This window comes from Thunnus thynnus, chromosome 3 (genome assembly GCF_963924715.1).
Source record: "Thunnus thynnus chromosome 3, fThuThy2.1, whole genome shotgun sequence".
In the NCBI taxonomy this organism is placed as follows: Eukaryota; Metazoa; Chordata; class Actinopteri; order Scombriformes; family Scombridae; genus Thunnus; species Thunnus thynnus.
The window spans coordinates 17,443,293-17,466,985 of record NC_089519.1 but is presented as its reverse complement, the minus strand read 5'-3'; the positions used below and the strand labels follow the sequence as shown (position 1 = coordinate 17,466,985).

The 23,693-nt window shown below is 37.6% G+C and overlaps 1 protein-coding gene across 3 annotated transcripts in view; it reads left to right on the top strand.

Moving 5' to 3' along the window:
* LOC137179653 (glutamate receptor 2-like) overlaps window positions 1-23,693 on the top strand; it is a 96,783-nt gene that overhangs the window by 50,820 nt on the left and 22,270 nt on the right. For 2 of the 3 annotated variants that reach the window (XM_067584490.1, XM_067584489.1), the window contains exons 13-17: window positions 1,751-1,966; window positions 4,012-4,166; window positions 7,177-7,375; window positions 10,205-10,452; window positions 22,318-22,432. In XM_067584490.1, coding sequence (XP_067440591.1) covers window positions 1,751-1,966; window positions 4,012-4,166; window positions 7,177-7,375; window positions 10,205-10,452; window positions 22,318-22,432 — 933 coding nt within the window. Of the gene's footprint in view, window positions 1-1,750; window positions 1,967-4,011; window positions 4,167-7,176; window positions 7,376-10,204; window positions 10,453-22,317; window positions 22,433-23,302; window positions 23,418-23,693 lie in introns of all 3 variants that reach the window. The other variant, XM_067584491.1, reaches the window with a different exon arrangement.

Here is a 23,693-nt window from a genome sequence, read left to right as displayed (position 1 = left end):
AGGTATGAGTTCATAGTTCCAGGCCAGGTAAACTATTCACGTAGTTTATTAAGGGTCCCAGGGTTTGTAAAATCTCTTAATCGAGTCGTTGAGAGTGCATCTGATTTTTTTAAGCTTGATGTTCTGCATCAAATCTTTGATCCATTGGTCGTGTGATGGAGGGTTATATCCTTCCATTTAAATAGAATTGAGTGTCTAGCTAATAGAGAAGAAAAGGCATTGACTTTCTGTAAGTGAGCAGGGAGATTGGAATCATGTGGAACTGAGAATATACAAAAAAAAGATTTTAATATTTTTAAATGCAGAAATGACTGCTGACATTTTAGGAACAAAATGGTTGCTTATTGAATCTTCATATTGTCACGTACATGTGATCCTGGTAATGATCCACAAATATATTTGGATTTTCAAAATAACACACATTAATATAAAATTTAACCTGAACAATCTCTATCAACATGTTGCACAAAATTTAACCAGTAGATCTGGTGTGGGTAATTGTGCCTTGACAATCTGCAACATTATTCCAATACAGACTGCAGATGAGACAGATACAGTACCTGCTGCCTCAGATGGCTTTAAAGAGAGTCACTAGAGTAAAGAAAAGGCTGTCAGTATAGGATGCTAGCTGTTGTGGGTGACAGATGCTGGTAAGACAGGGATTTATGCCATTACAAGAATAAAAACTGTCTGAAAAGTTTAAAGACAAGCAAAATGAGATCTCAAGATGACACTGCAGATGGCTGCCTTGGTGTGTCTATAGAACAGATTTTTACTTATATGGAATAGATTTTTACTCATTCTTTATTGTAAAATTTTATTTAAAATTTATATCACCTGTCTTTTGTGACAGGTGTATTTTTCTTACTCTGTACAGGTACTTGTTTTTTCTCTCTCTTTTTTGATTGTCATGCACAAAGGCAGATTCCTTGTAGTAAAAGACTTCCGAGTTGAAATCAAATGAAGTTGAAATCTTCAGCAAATGCATTTCTCAGTCGTGGTCAGTGTGGCTAGGGACTGGGCTCAGGTCATCAGCGGTACTGTGTGCCCAGGAGGCATTGGATCTAGCACATTATCTCACTGCCATTGCTGTAAACAAAGAAGCAATAAACTTGCCGAAAGGTTTTCACCCAGTGTTTTTTTCCCTCAGAATTGTTTTTATAAGCCAATAAACAATGCTATTGAAACTGTAAGAATAATTTCAGCAGGAGCCTTACAAAAGATATCTTACTGGGATTGCTAGCAACCCTTGTAATAATGTTTAATAAAAAAGACCATTTTGCCACTGTTAAAAGTAACACTGAGGGATGTGGGTTTTGGTGGTCTAAGTTCCCCCACTGGCTGATGCCAAGTCCAAGAGATATTCCATTCAATCTGCATCCTGACATCAATAATCAGATTTAGAACAGGTTTGGATGTTTGAATATTACCTTCTTCATAATACCTTAAGTGTATTATCTTCAAATAACAAAAGTCTTGTAATGACGTGGTGTCAATGAGCTCCCTGGAATGCCTTGAGGCAAATTGTGATTGTGATTTTAAGACACTCATGCTGTTTCCATTGTTTATTAACACAGTTAATCAGCAGAGTCAATTTTCTTTAGGAAATTTAGCCTTTTCTAGTTTTTGTTGTTTAGTTTTTCATAGTTAAATTTGTCTAGTAGTGTGTTTTCTTTTTCCTCATCCAAAGAACAGACTGTAGTCCAGGATTAGACCACACAATCTTTCTCTGTCTTTGTGTCTCCAACAGAAAGCAGATATAGCAGTTGCTCCCCTGACAATCACTCTTGTTCGTGAAGAGGTAATAGATTTCTCCAAACCCTTCATGTCTTTGGGAATCTCCATCATGATCAAAAAGCCACAGAAATCCAAGCCAGGAGTTTTCTCCTTTCTGGACCCGCTGGCCTATGAAATCTGGATGTGCATCGTCTTTGCCTATATAGGTGTCAGTGTTGTACTCTTTCTGGTAAGTGGGTCTATTTAGAGATGTGTGTTTGCATGTGTGTTGAGTCTGCTTTGTGTGAACTATAACAAAGTAGGTTAACCCTCTGGTTTTGTTCCCACCAGATTTCTCAAGTATTACTGTATATTGTCACCATGGTTGTCATAGGTTCCTAATGACAAACAAATATTCACTAAAGGAAGCATGGATTTTGGGGCAAGATAAGAAAACATTTAGTAATGGACAGTTATGAAGGAGTGCTTGAACACCATTGTTGAGACATAAAGACGAAAAATCAAGCAAATCCCAATGTTAGCTTCAACAGCAACCAGAAAATCAGAAATATTAGCAGATGATTTACTGACGATTTACCCTTTAACATTTTTATCAACTCTGTTCTCTCATCTGCGCTACAGTAGCTGAGCAGTCGGAGGACACTGTTCAGAGAGATTTTAGTGAGTAAAATCAAACTGATGGCAAGTATTGGTATCAACTAAAATAAAGACCGTCAAATGTTGATCCTTTCATTACTGTGGCCTGCTCTACTCTTACTCAATTAGTTACTGGCAACAAAGTAGCACAGTACAAAAAATATCAGCTAGGGCAGGCATCACCAAATGGCGGACCTCGGTCCGGACCTGGATCAAGTGACGGTTCTATCCGTATGGTTGCAGCTTTAGACAGTGGGCACTGCTAATCCAGTTATCAGTTACCAGGTAATATGGTAATAGCTTTATTCAATTGAGCCAATCAAATCGTTTGTTTACCCTGTGTGGCCAGTTCGCTAGCAAGGGCAAGAGAGAAGTAAAAGTGATGACAGCATGGCTTGCTCCAACATAAGGAAAGTTGATGCAGAAAACCAAACTTTTAAAGATAAATGGATGGCCCAATTTATGTTCATTCTTCTGGCAGCCAGTTCTAAACCAGTGTGTCGCATATGTTCTGAAAATGCAGCATTAATCAAAAGCGGCAATGTGAAGCGCCACTACAAGACAAAACACAAATCTTTTGAATAAACTTATCCGCTGAAGTCCTAGCTGAGGGCATGCAAAATAACCAAACAACCAAAATAAGGTGTGTCAAAGTCAGAAGGCTAACGTTGGTGTTTATAACTTTCCGTTTGCTAACAATCACCAGCCTCACCAGAAACTATTCATGCTTTTGTTACATACTTTTTGGTATCACAACAGTTACGCTCCCTTCATCTGCCAGTAGATTGGTGATGGAATCATCCATCTGAAACTTTGTCAGAGCTGTTTGTTGTTTTGTCGAGATGTCTGATTTGGGCAGCTACATCTGCTTTGCTCTTGCTTTTAGCCATTGTAGCAGCATGGCCCTAGGGATGGCAGTGATGGTCAGTCGGTCCTCCACTTTGGACCAGACAGAAATTTCTCAACATCTACTGGATGGATTGCCATGAAAATGTGTACGGACATTCATGATTCCTAGAGGATGAATCCTATTGACTTAAGTGATCCTCTAACGTCTAACCTTTAGTAACACCAGTGTGACATAATTGGATTATATCTTGACAACTATTAGATGGATCATGGTACAGACATTCATATCCCCCTCAGGATGAATTGAAATTACTTTGGTGATTCCTCAACCTTTCATCTGTGCCAACATCATAATTTTAATTTGTCCAATACTTTGGTTTATGACTAAATATTTGCAAAACTAATCACATTCCCATCAGCCCTAGCTCTACTTTGTACTTTGAAAAATAAGATGGTGAACATGGTAAACATTTTACCTGCTTAGCAACAGTATGTTCATTGTGTGTTCATTGGTCATTGTGAGCATTGAGTATAGGTAACCTGCATGTGTGTTCAATCACACAAATAAAATGGAAGAAAATAGAATACTTGAAATGTAAAAAATACACATTGGGTCACAATAACGCATGTGTAGTGCAGGTAAAACACAAGCTGTTATGTCATCAGAGTGCAATGTCAGTCAGTCAGTCAGATGTGCATGAGATGGACGACTGAAAAAGGGGTGTGTTTTCATACAGGTACACTGCAACAGGGAAATCAGACCAATAAGTAATATGTATTATTTTGTAGGTATCCAGATTCAGCCCTTATGAGTGGACGCTGGAGGAGCCAGAGGATGGAGCATTGCCGCTGACAACAGAATCAACCAATGAGTTTGGGATCTTCAACTCCCTTTGGTTCTCTTTGGGTGCTTTCATGCGGCAGGGTTGTGACATCTCACCAAGGTTGGTGTTGCTGTTAAAGCATGACTCTTTACCCCAGGTTCCCATAGTATGAATTAATTCATTTCTGATCTTTTCTGTTAGACATGATTTTGCTTCAAAGTTGCTGTTGACACTGTTAGAGGTGTTGAATGAACTCCAAAGTCTTTTCACTGGCAACACCTTGTTCCAGTGCAGGAACTGCGATTACCTTAGAACTTAAAAAGTAATTGATGGTTAGGGTACAAAGCACATGACCTGACACCAGGACTAGGATCCACATCCTATGTCATGTTCAGTATTGACTTTTTAAATGTTTAAACAATACCAGAACATTTCCCCAACATCAACCAAATGTTTTAGTTCCCCGAACATATATGGGGAAAACATATATATGTTTTTACCATGACCAGGATGTTTCAGTGACTTAAACCAAGTTCCTTTAACTACCTAAACAAAATCTAAGAAACAAATGGATATTCAAGGAAATAAACAAACATTCACATGAAGAAAGTAAAAAAAACCTCATTCAAAGTCACACTGACATTTGTAATAACACAAATTACTAAAAATCCTGCCCTAGAACATAACCTTACACAGCAAGTAAAACTAGTAAGTCTTGCGGTTAACTCCATCCCATAAGTAAAGGGTCAGCAACCATAGGCTATTTTTTTTCAGCACTGTTTGTTATCATAATTCCGATGAGTAAGTTAGGGCTAATGGAGTCAAAACATATCATAGAACATATCTTCTGTGTAACACTGTGAAACGAGAAATATAATTGATAGCCTATCCACACACAATAAACACATAAACCTGCTTATTTTTTGGTTTAAGGTATCTGCTGTTATTGACAAAAATCTGATGTATAATACATTTACCTGTGTTATACATCTTGTAAGTTTATAAGAGGTTACAAGGTCATATTTATTTACAGAATGTTGAATTTACATGAGCCTTGTGTTTACATTGTTATCTACTGTAGATTTATAAAGGAAAAACTTCAGTATTTGTTAGGGGGTCAATATTTCTTGTTGAAGAGACAGATTTGGCCAACAGGCTGCTATTTATCTACCACTGCTGTAATATTTCATTTTTTTGTGGTTTTAACAAACACCATTTCCCAGAGTTTTTAAGTCTGTTGGTCCTGCATCTAGGCAGAATATATCTGCGACCAGATGGAAGCAACTTGTACTCACTGAACAGGGAGTGACTATGGTCAGCCAGGACTGGGCCTTCTTTGTGGCTCTGACTCTGTAGAATAGGAAGAGTTCCTCAAGATTTTGCCAGTGATTTTACTTCACATTCTTACAATGCCTTCCAACCTATTCCCGTTTTTCAGTGTAAATGACCCAAACTAGCAGATAAAAGAAAAGGTTAAAACAAACTGAATGAGAGAAGAATAAAACATTTCCATAAAAGAGGTGTCAACATCAAAACTTCTGAGCTTTCAATAAAAGTACATACACTGGTGGGCCTTTCCACAGACAGCATCAATGTTTGAGTCAAATGTTAATTTTTGTCAATTACTGTCCCCAGATACTTGTATTGTCAGACAACTTCAACAGCCTGGTCATGAATAAAAGCAGGAGGAATAGGTGGGGGCTTCTTTCTGAAGTCGATTATAATTTCTTTGTTTGAGACACGTTTATATCCAAGAAAGAGTGCTTACACCAATCACTAAAATCATCTACCACTGGACAATGGTCAATGTCATTGTCACTAAGCAGGGACAATGACAGAGTCATCTGCAAGCTTAATGATGTGTCTTCCCACATAATGACACTGACACTCATTAGTGTATAAAACAAATAAAAGTGTTGAGAGGACACACCTTTGAGGGGAGCCAATAGAGGATAAAAGGACATTGGATAAGATGCCATTGACTGTCACTTTCTGAGATCTATAAGTTAAAAAGTCAACCAGCCAACATATTAAGCCAGGGTCAATGTTGTGGATGCTGGTAAGTCGATCTGCTAAAATGTGAGGTTGGATACAGTTAAAAGCTGAAGAGAAGTCAATAAAAAGCAGCCATACAAAGTTCTTTGCACCATCCAGATGACCCAGGACCTTGTTAAGTAGGGTGTCTGTGGTATCCTCAACACCCCTACCTACCCTGTAAGCGAATTGGAGTGGGTACAGTTTTACCAGAGTTGTACCCAAAATCTCATCTTTTATAATTTTCTCAAAGTTTTTCATAACCAGAAAAGTAAGTGCCACAGGCCGAAAGTCATTGAGGGACTTTGGTGCTTCAGTCTTGGGCACAGGTACAATTACAAAATCCTTCCAGAGGTGAGGAACCCTATAAAGTTGAAGTGACTTCATGGGGATAGAGGAAAATATGTTAGGAAATGACTCTGCACAGTTCTTAAGAATGCAATCACCAATATTATCTGAGCCAGGACTTTTCCTCTCTTTCACTCCCCTGAAGAGTTTAAAAACCATGTCCCCATCAACATATATCTCCTTTTGTTCTGTGCAAACATTTCTGTACATAGACAGTTCCTTACTAAAATCATGAATATTAAAACGATTATAAAAGATGTTCAGATCATTAACAAGTTCAGAGTTGGACTTGCCAGCAAAGGAAATGGGACTCTTCATAGACTGCATGCCCATGCAGTCTAAGAAGTAGAAAGAGAGCCTGGGGGAATATGACGGATAAGAATTATTTATAATGACATGTAATAAATACTGCTGTGCTGGTAAACCTTATGTGAGCTGTAGCTGTTTTTTACATTTTCTACCTAATTAAATGTTTATTTTTAAATGATAAAGATTTCACTTTTAATAGCAATTGCTGTAGTAGATGCTCATGTATCTTAGAATGTGTAAAGTAAACCCCAGGAACACCTTTTCATTTTTCAGATAAAAGAAATAATCCTCAAAAGCTAGTGGAGTCTGCACAGAAACAGCCCTTCTGCTGAACTCTGTATATCCCCCTACCTTGCCCATACATTTCTCATCTGACTGCTCAACTAATGAGACTGTAATAACAGCATACCTTGGACTGTTTATGTGTATGTGTTTGCAGGTCTCTGTCAGGTCGCATAGTGGGAGGTGTGTGGTGGTTTTTCACTCTGATCATCATCTCATCGTACACTGCCAACCTGGCTGCCTTCCTGACGGTGGAGAGGATGGTTTCTCCCATTGAGAGTGCTGAAGACCTGGCTAAACAGACAGAGATAGCATATGGAACCTTGGACTCTGGATCCACCAAGGAGTTCTTCAGGGTAAAGACTTCACACAAGAGACTGCAGGTTACCACTAATGCAACCTACAGTCTCAACAGGACACATATAAAAGTGATACAAATTATAGGACAAGCCAACGTGCAATGTGTTAGTAGGGTGTTGTTCCAGCACAAGCCTCCAGAATAGTTTAAGTGCTCCTTTCATAAATTCTCTGACTGTGTGGAACTCCACTGGACAGATGAACAGCATTGTTCCAAAAGATATTCCTAATTTGGTGTGTAAATGATCGTGGTCGAGAGCACTGTCTAATTCAAGTATTTTGCTCTAAAATCTGCCATATAAAAATCTCTGGGATGTAACTTGCCACTTAACACTTTAATAGTAAATGAGTAAAATAAAAAAAATATTTTTTGTATTTCATGATACTTGGCACCACTGTTGCGGGTTGAGAGAGACCTATGATCATTCTGTAATATTGTTTGGTTTTGCTCACATGTACAGAATCATTGTATCCACTGCTGACACTTTCTATGAAGCCCATATGTATAATGCATAAACCTACTTTTAAACTTACTTACTTGCATTTTATATTGACTTATAAGGTCATCATAATGCCTCATAATTGTTTGGCACTCACTGACATTTTTCTTTGCAAGGTTCATGGTGTATTTATAATTCTCATAGTTGTAATACATTATAATCATTTTATAATAAATTATAATCACTGTTTTGATGCATTATAATGTAATTATAAGTAACTATGTGGTCATTGGGTGCTCTAAGTGAAGTAATGAAATTCCTGAGGTATAGGCAGATATAATACATTACAAGATCCATGGCCATTGTTTGTTTTAAGTAAAGTGAATCAGGACAGTAAATGTAGCAGAGTATGGTTTCCACGCCGTGACTTGAACCCCAGTCTCTCAGACCACAGATGACTGCACCAACCACTCAACCAACAGCTCATCTTACTAGCCAATGGCCTGTGCATGTAATCATCCGAGGTCGTGACTCTCTAGAGCAGTGCTTCTTATTTTTTTTCATGTCAAGGACCCTTAAACTGACACAAATTAGACCACGGACCCCCATTTGATAAGATTTTATTCCAGGGTCCCCCATCTGAAAAGATTTTTGCTATTGGATGTCGTGGAAATCTGAAGACGCTAAACGCACATATAAAATAATACACAAAACACTGCTGGATTGAAGATTAAAATATATTATTACTGTACAATAAGGAGACAGAACACACATGATTTGCATCAGTTCATCTGTCTCACTATAAAAAGCCAAACTGACCTTTTTATAGTCTTTAGAGACAAAGAAATCATCATTGATTGGTCAAATCATACAAATGTATGGATTACAGCCAATGGCAAACAGCCACGAGATATACATTTACATGCACATGTATGTCATACAAGAGTCATATTTCCCCTAGACTCAAGAAACCAAGGGCCCCAAGCCAGATATGGCCCTTTTCCCCTTAGCATGTCTTGCTTATACTAAGACCCAAAATGTTGCTTTATTTGGACCTTATTTGGTCCTCTGGCTTAGGTCTTATTTGGACCTAAGCCAGAAGCAAAGAAAGGTAAACCCCATCAGGAATAGCAAGGTAACATTCCGTCCCCACTCCCCACCTCCCACCTCTGTGCTTCAGCAGAGGCATGAGGCAATGAGTGCTAATTCAGAAATATTACAATAAATGGAAGTGAATGAGGAGCCTGACACCGTGTGAGAGAGCTTGTAGGCTGAAGCACGGGGATGTGCTTCCCGAAGGAGGGGATAATGTCGTGGTGCAGGCCCGTGCCCTCTAGAGAGTAACGAACACAGATGATTTGATGTGCTGGCCCTTAACTAGCAGAATGAGCTGTTGGTTGAGTGGTTTGCGCAGTTGTCCGTGGTCTGAGAGACCACAGAGACCCGAGGGGTCCGAGAGCATCGTGAGATCCCTCCTTCACTACATTTACTGTCCTGTATATATTTACTGTCCTGTTTCACTTTACTTAAAAACAATGACCACTTATAGTGACTTATAGCCAGCTTGAAATGTATAATATCTGCCTATCCCTCAGGAATTTCATTACTTCACTTAAAGCACCCAATGACCACTTAGAGTAACTTATAATCACATCATAGTGTATTTTAAGAGTGATTATAATTCATTATAAAATGTTTATAATGTATTATAATTATAATACACTATGATCTTTGCAAAAAATGTAAATGCAACTATTAAATATTATGATACTATCTTACAAATCATTATAAAATGCTTTATAATATGTTGATTATTGTTATAAAGCATTATGAATATTTATGAGTGATCATAATTTTATTATAATTATAATTATAATAATTATAATAATATAATTATACAGTGCTAAAAGCAGATTATCCCGCATAATGAGTATGTTTATAAGGCAATATAGACATGGGCTTCATAGAAAGTGTAACCTATCCACAATCTCTAGTGGCGAAATATAAAAGTGCTTTGTGCTTAATGTATTATACAATGCAACAGAAGAGTACATAATGGCTACATATACATGTACATGATGAGGAGAGTCATGATGGGCATTCCTGTGGTTTGACCCTGATCCACTGATCAGCAGTTGGTGGCTGTAGCATCCAAGAAATGGAAAAAGAAGACTGATGGAAATAATATTCCAAAACTCATCTGTGCAAATGTTTTATGAGGAAAGAGATGCACTCACCACATTTATTATGCCTCAGTGGTGCACATTTGTTACAGTATATCTTGTAGTACCCTCTGCTTAAGGTATTACATTGTACTTAAAGGTACCCACATTGTACAAACTAAGTTTAGTATCTAATCTGAGTGTCTTTCTGTCTCTCTTTTTTCAGCGCTCTAAAATTGCCTTGTTTGACAAAATGTGGCAGTACATGAAATCAGCAGAACCTTCTGTCTTCGTCAAGAAAACATCAGAGGGTGTCCTGCGTGTCAGGAAGTCCAAAGGGAAGTATGCCTACCTGCTGGAGTCTACCATGAACGAGTACATTGAGCAGAGGAAACCCTGCGACACCATGAAAGTGGGAGGAAACCTGGACTCCAAAGGCTACGGCATTGCCACGCCTAAAGGATCCCCATTAAGGTGGGTGGATCAGTATAACAATGCTAGCCAACCTGCACTGCCATGTACCATTCACACTACTAACCTGCTGCCTAGCATACTGTCCCCTCTCCCCATTCACAAAGTACATTTCTCAATACTCAAAACTTTTAAAGAACAATTTTTAATTGTCAATGTACAGTGATATGTCGATTCAGAATTTCCCTGAAGCCTAAACCATAATGACCAGAACATACTGACTGATTACCTGATCTAGTAGTTAGTAGGATGTACAAGCTGGTGGTAATTAGCCAGTGTGTGAGCTGTGGCTGTGTTCATATTCAGCCCTGCTCATGAAAAAATAAACCACAGTGGGGAGTGATGTAGTCTGGTCCCAAGCCTTAGTGCTGACTGGGTGGTGCAGTATGCGAGTGTGATGAATGGGGCATGGCGGCTTACTCGTTGTTATAATAATCCACCTACCCTGATGACATCATCTCAGTGGTTTGTATTTTTACCATGGTTACCACCTCTGGCCAATGGCTAGTGGTGGTTGCCGTGACAACTGGGGGAGGGCTGTTTGAGATTTCAGGTCTTAAAGAAATAATTTATCACAAAAAATTTTAACGATATGTTGTATTTGATGTAGAGTTAGAATTATGTAGTCTCTTTTTGTGTCATTTCTGTAAAAAGAGATATCATGATACAGCAATGAATGTGAAATAATCCCAGCCATTCTTTGCTTTATCCATTTTAATTAGTACTGATTTCATATTCTTTCGTGAGAGGAGAATTTGGTTGCAGGTTTACTCAACCATTATGAAACATACTGTCAACATTATTTAGTGATTTCAGAAAACCCCCAAATCTTAATGGGGCTCTTTAAGACCTGGTTCAAGGAGTTGTTGATGTCTATGAGTTTGTGACCTGCACATTTTCTAGTGTGTGTGTGTGTGTGTGTGTGTGTGTGTGTGTGTGTGTGTGTGTGTGCGTGCGTGCGTGCGTGTGTGTTTGTGTGTATGTATTTGCTTTCCATTAGAAATATCCTGTATCTCCTAAAAAAAAACTATCTTTGGTTGCTGCTGTCTCTCAGCATTCAAAGTAGCAAGTCTTTAAGAGGTCTGGTTACAGGGGAAAAGGAGGGTTTATGTAAAATTCCTTGGAATTACATTGTTTATACAGGTCCCACATATTTCTAGAATTTCTAAGGAAGTGGCTTTTGTAACTGTAGTTTCTTATGCAGGGGCCTTGAAAGGACTCAAGCGCGTGTTGCCACAGAGGAAAGAAATTTATGATGAGTAAAAAGATGAAGATGATTTTACTGGAGATGGTTTCACAATAGAAAGATGTTTTCAGGCTTCCCCTGGAAAGCATCACTGCTAATATTGAGCAATTCTTGCAAGAACATTTCTCTGGAAATCAACTGCTTCTTATAAAACATAACTAATTAAATTCTAAGAACTGTCCCAGAATATTTTCTATATTTTCAGTATAATAAGTAACAAATTACAAGTGGGTTTTTTTGATGTTGTTGTTTTTTGCCCGGTAAAAATATGCAGGGAAATGATGAGAAAATTAAAGACCTGTTAAATATTAAAATGAATGACACATGAAGACATTTTTTCATGTGCATCGCACATTCCCATTTGCTTAAAGGGTCAAGAAAAAAAAAACGCATTTTCTTTCTTACTTCCCTCAAATGGTACAGTGTATCTCTCCATGCAAATTAGTTTTGGTTTTATTCTTCCAGATTTGAGATATATCTGTGAGATTTCTGCCTCCTCTCATCTAATCTGAATGCTCTTGATAAATATAAAAGCTATAATATAAAAAAGTGAATTTTACACAAACCCTTCAGATATTTTCACAGTTAAAAACAAAACGTCCTGTCCCGACCCCATACTGTGCAGTCTGTAAGTGGAAGAACAATGATACATCTTTTGGCTCTGCACTGCAGAACATTGTATGTAAAGTCAACATTTAACTATGAAGTTAACCTATTTACAGTTATATTTAGCTTTAAATTGTATGCAGTCAATAGCAGCCTGAATTTTAAGACATACTGTATAAACATCAGCAGAGTTACTACTACTAGTACTTACAGACACCGTACTTCATTTTTTATACCTTATATTGAATAATGATCCAGATACATTATGTGTGTATGTATGTTTGGGCAAGTGTGTGTCTGTGCGTGTCGTTGAGCTGCATGCTAGTCACTGAGTTTGTTTCTCACTGTTGTGTCTTTTCAGCACACTACAGATGGCTGTCTGGTTCTGTCTGTGCTGCCTTCCCTCTCTCACTCTTTCTAATGTCTCTCTGTGTTGCTGTCTCTGTCGTTTTGCTCCTAAAAGTGACCTTTCTTCTAATGAATGTTTCTAATGCTTATTGTAGTTATCTGTATTTGACAAAATTCACAGTTAAAGCTGCATTAAGCGATTTTTTGAACACCAGAGGTCAGTAGTAATTCAGGAATGAGTCTAGCTAATCAAGGTTTTATAGCTGATCTCTGATCTCAACCTGAACATCCCAAAGAAGTCATTCTTTACCATGGCTGGACTAACCAGGGGGCCTGGGACAATAAGTAGCTGCTGGGTTGCTATTGACCCCTGTTCCTCCCCCTTTGATTGCATTGTGTACAATATTCTTCTGCTAGAATACTACATGCATCCAGATTTGCTGTGTGGCCATTTGATTACACCAAAACTTATTTTGGAACATGCACCATGTAAGCACAATATCAATTAAAATGAAGGTCTTTAAGCTAGAATTTAATATGAAACCAATCTTCAAGACAAGGCATCAAGATCAGATGATTAGCAGCACCCACTTTTAATCATGTCAGCTGATATTCAGTGTTTCAGGAGTGCATATTCTACAACAAGTTACAGTCAGTAACATTGCCACACAGTGAACTAGGAAGCTTTGGAATCCTGTAGAAGTTGCCTGTTTTACCCTGTTGATAATCTGATCTTCCAATCAATCAATTTCAGAATTTCAGTCCTGGGCCCTGTTCCTCATATATGACTTAGTTTTAATTTATTGTAGTTTATTTGGCACAAATCTGCATTTCTTCCTTCTACAAAGCTGGCTTGAAGACTATCAGGAGCTGTTGCTACAGGTTCTTGAGCCCAAACTTGTAAAAGTGCAGCTTATTGACAGTTAGGCGGATCATCACCAAGACATATCAAGTTGAATCTCAAACATTTTCTTTTTCAAATTCAAATGAAACCTTTCATCATTGGTATCTATAAGAAATGAATGATGTAGATACAGTATGTAGAATATTGTGATGTCATCAAAATTTTTCAGTGTCACAATTTAATTTTCATGGTAAAGAGTAAAATATCTATGAATATAGGATTAGGATACTATGAGCTAAAGAAGTATGTCAACACTGACTTTTGATGCCCTTTTCCAAAGAGTGTGATTTTTAGGGCAGTTCATTAGCACTTTATCCTTTATCTAAAACCTGAACAATACACATACAAGGCAAAATTTAACTTTGCTTAAATTCATTAATAATTCTGTTCACTCTGAGGTCAATTCTCTCCAGTTTTCCTGTTGCCATAAGATTGGTGCATTCAATCAACAACACACCTGGCTACATGGAAGAGTAACAACAAAGGCATATCACCTTGTTTTTTATGTTTCAAGTCTGTTAAAACAACACTTATATTGGCACTTTGGACAGTGAAAGGACCAAAGGATTTATTGGCATATAGCGGTGACGTTGCAGATTGCAGCCAATTGAATAGCCCCTCCCCTTCCCCGTCCAAGCATGTACGGTGGCCGCGAAACTCACAAAAAATGTGAAAGGCCCTCTCTAGAGCCAGTGTTTGATTTTTGCTGTTCTGGGCTACTGTAGAAACATGGTAGTGCAACATGGCAGGCTCCCTGGAAGAGAACCTGCTCCTTATGTAGATATAAAGGGCTCATTCTAAGGTAACAAAAACACAACAATTTTTATTTTCTTAGGATTATACGCTAATTAAAACATACTCATGTATATTATATTCCATTTCTGCCGTGTCTGTTCTGCTAGATGCCACTAAATTCTACACACTGCACCTTTAACTGTAAAATATAAACACACGTTCTTAACCAGAGGCATGGTGGCAGTTTTTTCAAGCTTTCAGTTTTACATTAAAACCATCATTCAAAAACTGAAGTTGTTTGCAAATTCAGAATCTGACTTTATTTACCAAGTACATTTATACAAGGAATATGTTTTAGTGCAGGTGTCAGAACAGCAAAATGATGACATGTGATAGCAATAAAATAGAAAATTAAGATTAGATACTTGAAGGACAGACTTTCTCTGGAAAAATTAAATAACTGCTGTTTCAATGACCACTATAAAATCGGCCCAGAATCAATAGATAGTATAATAAAGTGACTGTAGATGTAATTTACTAACTCAAAAAAGTTGATTTAATGTTAAGTTATTCTTTATGATCCTGTTGTGTGGTGGTTTCTAGGAATTTTTGGGACTCCACTCTGTTTACAACATTTCCATGTATCTCCAGAGGGGGTGGAGGGGTGGGATTGTTTTTTTTGTCTGAATTCAGTGATCATTTCCACAGTTTTCTGTGTCTTCCTCTTCAGCTTCACATCTACCTGTATTGGTTTAAAAAATGTGGAGTTCCAGGCCACAGAACTGTACGAAATAATCAATCATAACTGACATGTTTAATGTGCACATAAGCACAGAGGTATTTGTAATGTTTTGCAACAGTCTGGTGCTGGTTGCACAAAATTTAACCAGTGAATATGTTGTGGATAAGTGTGCAGACAGAACAGACACCTAAAGCCTTCAGATGGCTGAAGCGAGTCACCACAGTAAGAAAAGGCTGTCAGTGTAGAATGCTAGCTGTTGTAAATGCCAGATGCAGGTAAGAATTGCTCATTAATATTTATTCAGTCTTCCAAGGATTTAAGAAAAAAAACTGAGTGGAGAGTGGAAAGATGAGCAGAATATGAATAAAGGAGTTTGCGTGACTTCAGAGAGGTTTATATGGGTGTGCCTTCACCAAATAAAGTGGCAAAATAATAGAACATGTGAGTGTGCCAAGGTTTCAACCTGCTCTTAGCAGGTGAGCAGTGGATGGTGCTCATCCTTGGCATGATGAGTTAGGGAAGAACCTCAGTGTGAGCAAGGAAAATAACAGTTCCCCAATGCGACCCTATGCATCACACTCTGCACCAACATAAAAACAGGGCCTTTCATTTAAGAGATTAACTATTGTGCAGCTGCTGTAAAAAAGTACTCTGTACCATAATGATACCATAGTGACATGTCAGCCAAACATATGAATGATCAACACTCATCCGATTATGAACACTTACCATGGTTTCAATTATCTTCTCATGTTGCCTTTATTTCAGAATAAGAGTATGCAGTTATCACAATAATTAAGTACATTAGAAAAACTAAGTTAGCTGGATGAGACATAACTTAGCTACCTAACATCATGCTACGCTGGATTAGTTAAACCATGTTTGAAGAACAGGGCCCGAGTTTGAGCCATCAACTCCTGCGAAAAAAATATTTGGATCTCTTTTGCTCTCTAATTGCTTAGCCATTGGTTGACTTTGGCTTTCCCAGAATTTTTTTGTTTTTTTTTCCCCGAGACAGGCATCATCCAATCAACTCATTTGAATTTGTGAGTGAAGAGTGGCTTCTATTGGGTCTGGTTGTTATGGGTCAATGAGAACCATTGGAGTGAACTTGTTAACCAAAGCAGTGAGTTTAGAGAAACTGAATTCTATAGAGCTGCAGATTTGGGTGTTGACTCTCAGTGAGACTGGTGGCACTAGTAACCCTTTCAGATGACTTGACACAATTTTAACACCAAAAATATCGCTTAATGGAGCTTTAAGTCTAACCCTTTGATAGTTCTATTTTATGACTGTTGTACTATAACATGCTAGAACCAGAGACACATTTTTTAATTTCTTCATCTTATAGTCAGGAGAACTCCTAATTTGTGAAGTGAATACCACTTGAATTATTCACTGAATTCCTGCAAACATTATCTTCCAGTTTCTCCATGTCTCTGCTCCTAGCATGATCTTACTGTTGTCATTTAATGTGTTTTCCTTGTTGCTACTATTGAAGTGAAAGTCGATGATTGATGTTATAATGTCCATGGCGGGTTCAGTTCAGAAAACCCAGAAAATTCAAGTTCTCAAAACCCTTTGGCATGTGAAAATCATTATATTCAAATTATGAAACAAAAATATAGCCATGATTACTCAATCAATGACAAATAATTTGCTGGTATATACAGTATTTTCAACCACTCAAATCTGAGGTGAACTGAGCCCAGGCGTGGTTAATGGCCACATTTTCACAACACATAATATACAGGGTGCTTTAGATGTCTTAAAAACATTAGCCTCCATTCATCACTACATGATACATGAAACCTAATACATTGGATTCATTACTGACAAGCTAGCTTGATTTACTGGGGCACAAAATACCAAACATCGTTAGCAACAATTTCACCACCCATTACATCATTATTATTATTTTAAAAGCTCTTCCTGCTGGATTGTCTCCTCTCCTTTTCAAGAGTTAATCAATTAATGTAGGTTCTTTTGTGTCATCTAGCAATTAAAGACGGCATTAGCAGAGGTCACTAATAAGAAATCTAATTAGCAGACTAAATGTGTAGTTATCTAGCATTGAGCTTTGGTTCTATGACAAACAAATTTGGTGATATTAGATAAAAATGTTGTGCAGGGTCCAGATGGCATTCGATTGAGGTTTAGTTGTATTAAAGGATTTGGCTGGCCATTTTCTGTATTTTTCTTATTGTCAACAAATCTCATATGCAGAGCCTGTAGATCTCCATTGTTGTCCAAAATTTACTAAAAACATGTCAGTGAGCCACTCCGCTGCACTGGGTGACATGTTCCTTCCTTCCTGAAGACAGTGGTTACTGTAACTTGTTTAAAAACATCTTCAAAGAGTAAAAACAGCGATAAGATAGTAACCCTCAGGAGTGAGGTTTCTAGTAAGACAGATGCCATGGCACATGCATGGAATCATGGTTCTGTTTACAGAGCTTCATTAGCTTGTTGTGCTGCATATCACAACCTCTTGACTTTGTTCTACATTATAAATTTCTCAAAGAACGGTACAAAGTCAAGAAGTTGTATTATGTAGTACAACAAGCTAGTTAACATCTGTAAATGGAACCATGGTTTCTGTGCATGTGCAGTGGTGGGTTACTATCTTAACGCTATTTTTACTCTTTGGAGCCGGTTCTAAACAAGCTACACTTTCTTCAGGAACGAAGAAACATGTCACTCAATGCAGTGGTGTTTCTCAAGCACAGAGGAATACGATATATCAGACTTTGGATACACACAAAATACTTGTAAGTAGGATGAGTTCAGTGTTGGTTTGGCTGTGCATATGAGATGAAAAATATTGAAAATCACTAGAAGTGAGGAAAAAAAGCTAGCCAAATTCTTTAAATAATAATAACATATCAGGTACATGTGTTCAATTGAGATTTAAGGTGAGTGCAGGGAAACTTTCCTCCTTCAGCAGGTCAATGTGAGAACAAACTCTGGACATACATACATCATTCTGCACACTAAAGGTCACATTCAAATGAAGTAACAATCAGCAAGACACATTTTTGTGTGGAGGGGGACTTTATTCTTGGTAACTAGGGTTCTTTGATAACAGAATGGGGTGTTTCACAGTAGGAATTGCGTTGGCCTGACCAACTATGTAATTTACATCATGTCTGTTAGTAAGAGACTGGTTGAACTGAGCCAAGTCATTCTAAAGCAGTTTCTTTCTGTATGGTAGGAGGGAAGTGATAGTAAAACACCTCTCTCTGTTATCAAAGAACAAGGGTTTACGTTAAATTACCCAAAGTTGTTTTCTAACTATATTGGTGTCTCACTATGGGAGATAGACCACTTTAGGATTGCATAAGCTCTTCCAAAGCCATATAGCATGTTGACCAGGGTAGGGATTGTTATGCAGACCCTGACGTGTGGGCCTCCAGCAATGCAAGTGCCAAAGATGGCTCCGAGACATCTAGCCTGTAAAACCATGGCATAACCCAGCTCGTACTGACCCTCCCCTTAATGAGGCCCAAGAAGTGGCTATGTTCCTGGTGGGTCCTGAACCCTGAGGGGACTGTGAGCACTTACACATATAGACTAGAGCAGGGGTGTTCAAAGTCTGACAAGTCTGACTTTTCTATGATTTCTAAGTGGATTTGTGGACATGTATTCATTCAGTGTCTAAGCATGTGCAACCACCTCCTGGTCTAGTCAAGTGGCACAAAATAGATTAGGTACAAGTTAAGTTTAATTAAAACATATTAGAATTTTAAGCATACAACTCCTATGTAGTTTTCTTAAAACATACCAATACTGTGACAATGTAGAACCCAAACTGAATAAATTTAATAAGACTGGCAAAGCTACATAAGCCAGAATGCTCCACCACACAGCTAATGATTAACCATCGCTATCATGATCTCAAAACGAAAGAGAAAGAGAAAGAGAAAGAGAAAGAGAAAGAGAAAGAGAAAGAGAAAGAGAAAGAAAATGACACATTGTTGAGATTGATGGTTAAATTTGATCACTTCTTGGCTATTAAACTATGAAAGATTGAAAATGCTTATATGAAAACAAATCAAACAAAGATATTGTGAAATACAACACACATTCTAATATGTATTTCTTTATGTATTCATTTACTATGTCATAATTAAATGAAAAATACAGTATGTTTGAAGGGCAATTAATAAGCTTTTGGTAATTAAAAAAAAGAATTTAGTTGTTTTTCATTGTGACATTTCCATGCCACTTGTTTTTTTGTTTTTTTTTAATGTGGCATGGAAAATTCATGTCACAATGAAGAACAATTCATTCAGAATAAAAAGCTAACATGTGTTTTTCATGTATTATGACACAGTAAATGTAAACATAAAAAGGAAATTTATACAAAAAGGACATACATATAATAAGGTGTGATGTATTTGACTTTTAATCTTCCACATTAAACATATGCCATGTAGTTTTCATAGATACAGATGGATACTCAACAATCAATTAATTTATAAAGTCATTTGTAGACAATTAGATTAGGATTCCCCCCAACCAACTGTTAGAATATTCAGACTTTTTTTCAAAACACATTAAATAACTCATTGTAATTTAGATGGCTTTACAAACAATACTAAATACATTTAAAATGGGTCTGTATAAGCAAATTCAGTCAAAATGGATTTTTCACTCATGTGAAAAAGTGAAGCAGAGGTGCCATGATATCATAAGCATGTGGCAAGATTGGCCTCATTTTTTGAAAAAATTATGGTTTCGTTAACAACAAATCTTTTGAATTAATTCAATTACTTATTCAAAAAACATAGATGGACCTTTCATCATAGTGGTGTTTAGTAATTCTCACTTGTAGTTCCTGCACAGTCATTAACTAAAACATTTCCAAATGATATAGTAAACAAGCTTTAGCTAATCGTCATTTAACAGGTCTGTTCACCCATATTATCAAAGAAACATTTTTCTCACTTACTTCTAGTGATATTCAGCCATGCAGATGCTTTAGTATTTAATTTTCTTCATTTTGAGATATGTGTCTCTGGGATGTTTACTTCAAATTCAGTTCGTAGGTGAATGAAATTTAAATTGTGCTGCTCACTGAATTTAAAAATTACGCCAGAAACATTTTTTTACTGTGTCACTATTACTCTGAATAACCCAGAGAAACTTTTCATGAAAACTACTGTACATCTGTTTTCTGTTGGTTATCCAAAGTAAGAGGGGTGCTGTTTCTGGAAACATATGACAGTGAGTTCCATTCACCTCTACTGTACTGAAGTGGCAACAGAAATATCTCTAGCCATTCCTTAGATTGATTTGGGTGTCAGAGGAACTTAAAAGAAAAAAAGATTTGCTTTCAATCCATCTGCCTCACCAAAGTGTACATGAACCTGTCACTTTGCTCTTAGAGAACAGTTTGAGTTACTCCTGATGTCATTAACCATCATTCAAAGTGACTGTTACACAAATGTGGAAATACCCATTAAAATGAATGGCCTAATGCCAGCCCATAGCCAAAATCACCCTGCGAGGGATTTACTGAGCTCAAAGTTGTGGATTTCATGTAGATATGGTCCCTGAACAACAGCAGTGAAGTTTTATTTAGAGGAGGATGATTACTGTCGTCAGCGATGTAGGCAAATAGTTAGGCTACTATAGGTACTCGTGAGTTGTTTATATGTCTTTGTTGGGCTTTGATAGCATGTCATGGAATCTGAATCTAAAATTGGATCAACTTATGGAATCTAAATCCTTTATTGAATCTAATCAGAGTCAGTTCAGCATTAGTAAGGAAGTTAAGAAATAACCAAAATTCTGCACTGGAGTTTTGTGTGGGAGCCTAATTAATGCTCACAACAACTGAAAAATATAGTTCTACCTTCTAACATATACCGTCTTATTTACAAGCTACTTGATCCAAACACCAGAAGTCCTGATTCAGAAATATAAATTTGATCAGCGTAAATTGTTAATATTATATGACTGTGAGTCTAAATGAGAGATGTTACAGAGTGATACTCGTTTTACCTTACAAGTGGCCTTTAGCCAAGTACAGACAGACAGTCCTGTGTCAAAGTCTGTTTCATCATCAATTTGTGTTTTCTTACCCAACACAGCGTTAACACTAAACCCAATCTGTCATCATCTGAGATGCTTGACCTCAACCCAGTGTTAACCCTAACTTAATATTAACTTATAGGAAAACTGTGTTTATTACAACTCGGAATTTTATTTTGTAACATTGGTCATCAGTTCCAACAGTAATACCCACATTGCAACTCAGTGACATCACTAAAAAAAAAGGTCCACAACAGTGGTCAGATGATCAGACCGGTTGTAAACAAACCCCTATATACTCAAAAACTAAGGGGAATGGTAAAACTACTACCCAAATTATCAGTTGTAAAAATCCATTACAGTTTACAGAGCCACTCTGAGTTCAATACTCAGAGTGGCTGAGTTCAGTACATGGTGAAGGTGTACGTGCTTATGGTTTTCCTGACCAGTGAGTGATTATCAGCAACATTTCAGATGTACCAACTTTCACTTTGACCTCCAAATAAAGTGGTGGCTAATCTGAGTCAGCTTGTTTCACCCATGATCATCTTTCCACTTCACTTGTGTTTGTTACTTTATTTAGCGATGTCTCTGCCTTGTGAGATCTCACTTGTTGAGTCCAGTGTTATTGCAACTGATAGAGCCAGTGCCATTGAAGACACTATTTGAAGGGAAAACAGACTGATACAAAAATGGCTAGCCAAAAGCACATCAGTCAAACAACAGCCATGTCTTATTTTGGCATTTTGGGGAGTAATTGACTTGTAATTGTCAATCATGTTATAAAATATAATCTGCCACTGGTGAGGTTTAATGTTTCAACTGGCAAAAACAACAGTCAGTGGCAGTTAACAATGAGAAGCTGCGACCTGGATGGTTTGTATAGTATTCTTTGCAAATTAAAAATGGAGGAGTGATAGAAGATTCAATAAGAAATTTGTAATTTATAAACCTGCTATCAGAATCCAATCTTATCTGTATGGTTCCACAAAGACATATCAGGTGATTCTGGCTTAGACATATTACCCAACATTCTCCAACAACATTCTTATGTCCATGATTATTCAGCAGGTTGAGCTTAGTGTTTAAGCTAATTCTATCTAATACTGATAAGTTTGCTGCTAAGAAAAGAGAAGCATTCCAGCTGTGTGTATTCTGTTCATGCTAATGATTAAGAGTTCATGCATACCAGCAGGAGGACTGACTTTGACAACAACTGAACTGCTAACAGCCACTGTGTTCATGTAGAAATGCGGTGAACCTGGCGGTGTTAAAGTTGAACGAGCAGGGGCTGCTGGACAAACTGAAAAACAAGTGGTGGTATGACAAGGGAGAATGCGGCAGCGGAGGAGGGGAGAGCAAGGTTAATACACTCACACACACATACATACACACACATGCACACACTAAAACATGAAGGTAACATTGGGTTATCAGGTGTAAAAAAAAAAAGAGAAAGAAAGAAGCAGCACAGTTAAAATGCCACATGTGAACACAAAAATAAGCAACATAAGCAATGTCAAGCTGCTGCCTTTCACATAAATATACAAACAAACAAATACTCCTAGATGTTACATATAGATACTAAATTTAGCAGTTGCTGATCAGCTTTTCACCAACAGGTGGCATTGTAGTCTGTGCTGCTTCTTCCTGCGATGTGTTGCACCCTGTTTGGTTGAGGTCAGGGTTAGGGCAGGCTTCCGGGGCAAGGATAGGGTCAGGTGACCTCACACCAGATAGCAGCAACAATGCAGGAGAAGGGCTGTTGATAAAGAGTTTGTGCAACCTGGCCAAACTCTATTTATCTATAGCTCTGGCCTGGACGAATACTGCTTTTGAAAAAGCATAAAGGCTTTTCACTGCAGCACCTCTCATTCTCTGTCTCAGGGGCCAAATAGAGGGGCCTGACAACAAAGGACATTTTAAACAGCTTTGTCTATTTAATCACGGTGATAACAGACTAACTAGATAACTGGATAATTGGAGAGGATCAAATATTTGCACTAAAACTGGTAATCACACATTTTTGCATGCTCTTTAAGTTCAAAGTAATGTGGCAAAAGCTTTTAATGCTGTATCATTCATGACTGATGACATTCCTTTAAATAACAAACTTATTATTAAAATTAGTGGGCCCTGTCTTGGTTGCTAGACCAGAGTGTGAGAACCGCTGCCCCACTAATAACATAAGATAACATTGATAATGATGTTATTTATGTTATTCCCATTGAAGAGTGCCAGTAAACCTTGCCGTATTGAAACTGAATGAGCAAGGGACCCTAGACAAGATGAAAAACAAGTGGTGGTACGATAAAGGAGAGTGTGGCTTCAAGGACTCCACCAATAAGGTTAGTTGTATATGTCTGTGGATCAATCAAACACTGTCTCTTCATACAATTAACGTGCACAGTAAGCATGGTTCTATATGTATCAGGAATAGAAATACGTGAAATATATGTGTAAATCTGAAAAAACAAACATTTCCACTGAATGGTTAGCACAGGGCTGCAGTCGAATAGTCTTTTTTGGTTCCTAACTGAGTGTAATGACCCGGAAGTATTTAAGTGGCATCCATGATAAGAGCTAGTTGAATTCTTTAAATACTAAGGAAAGCTGCGTCAATG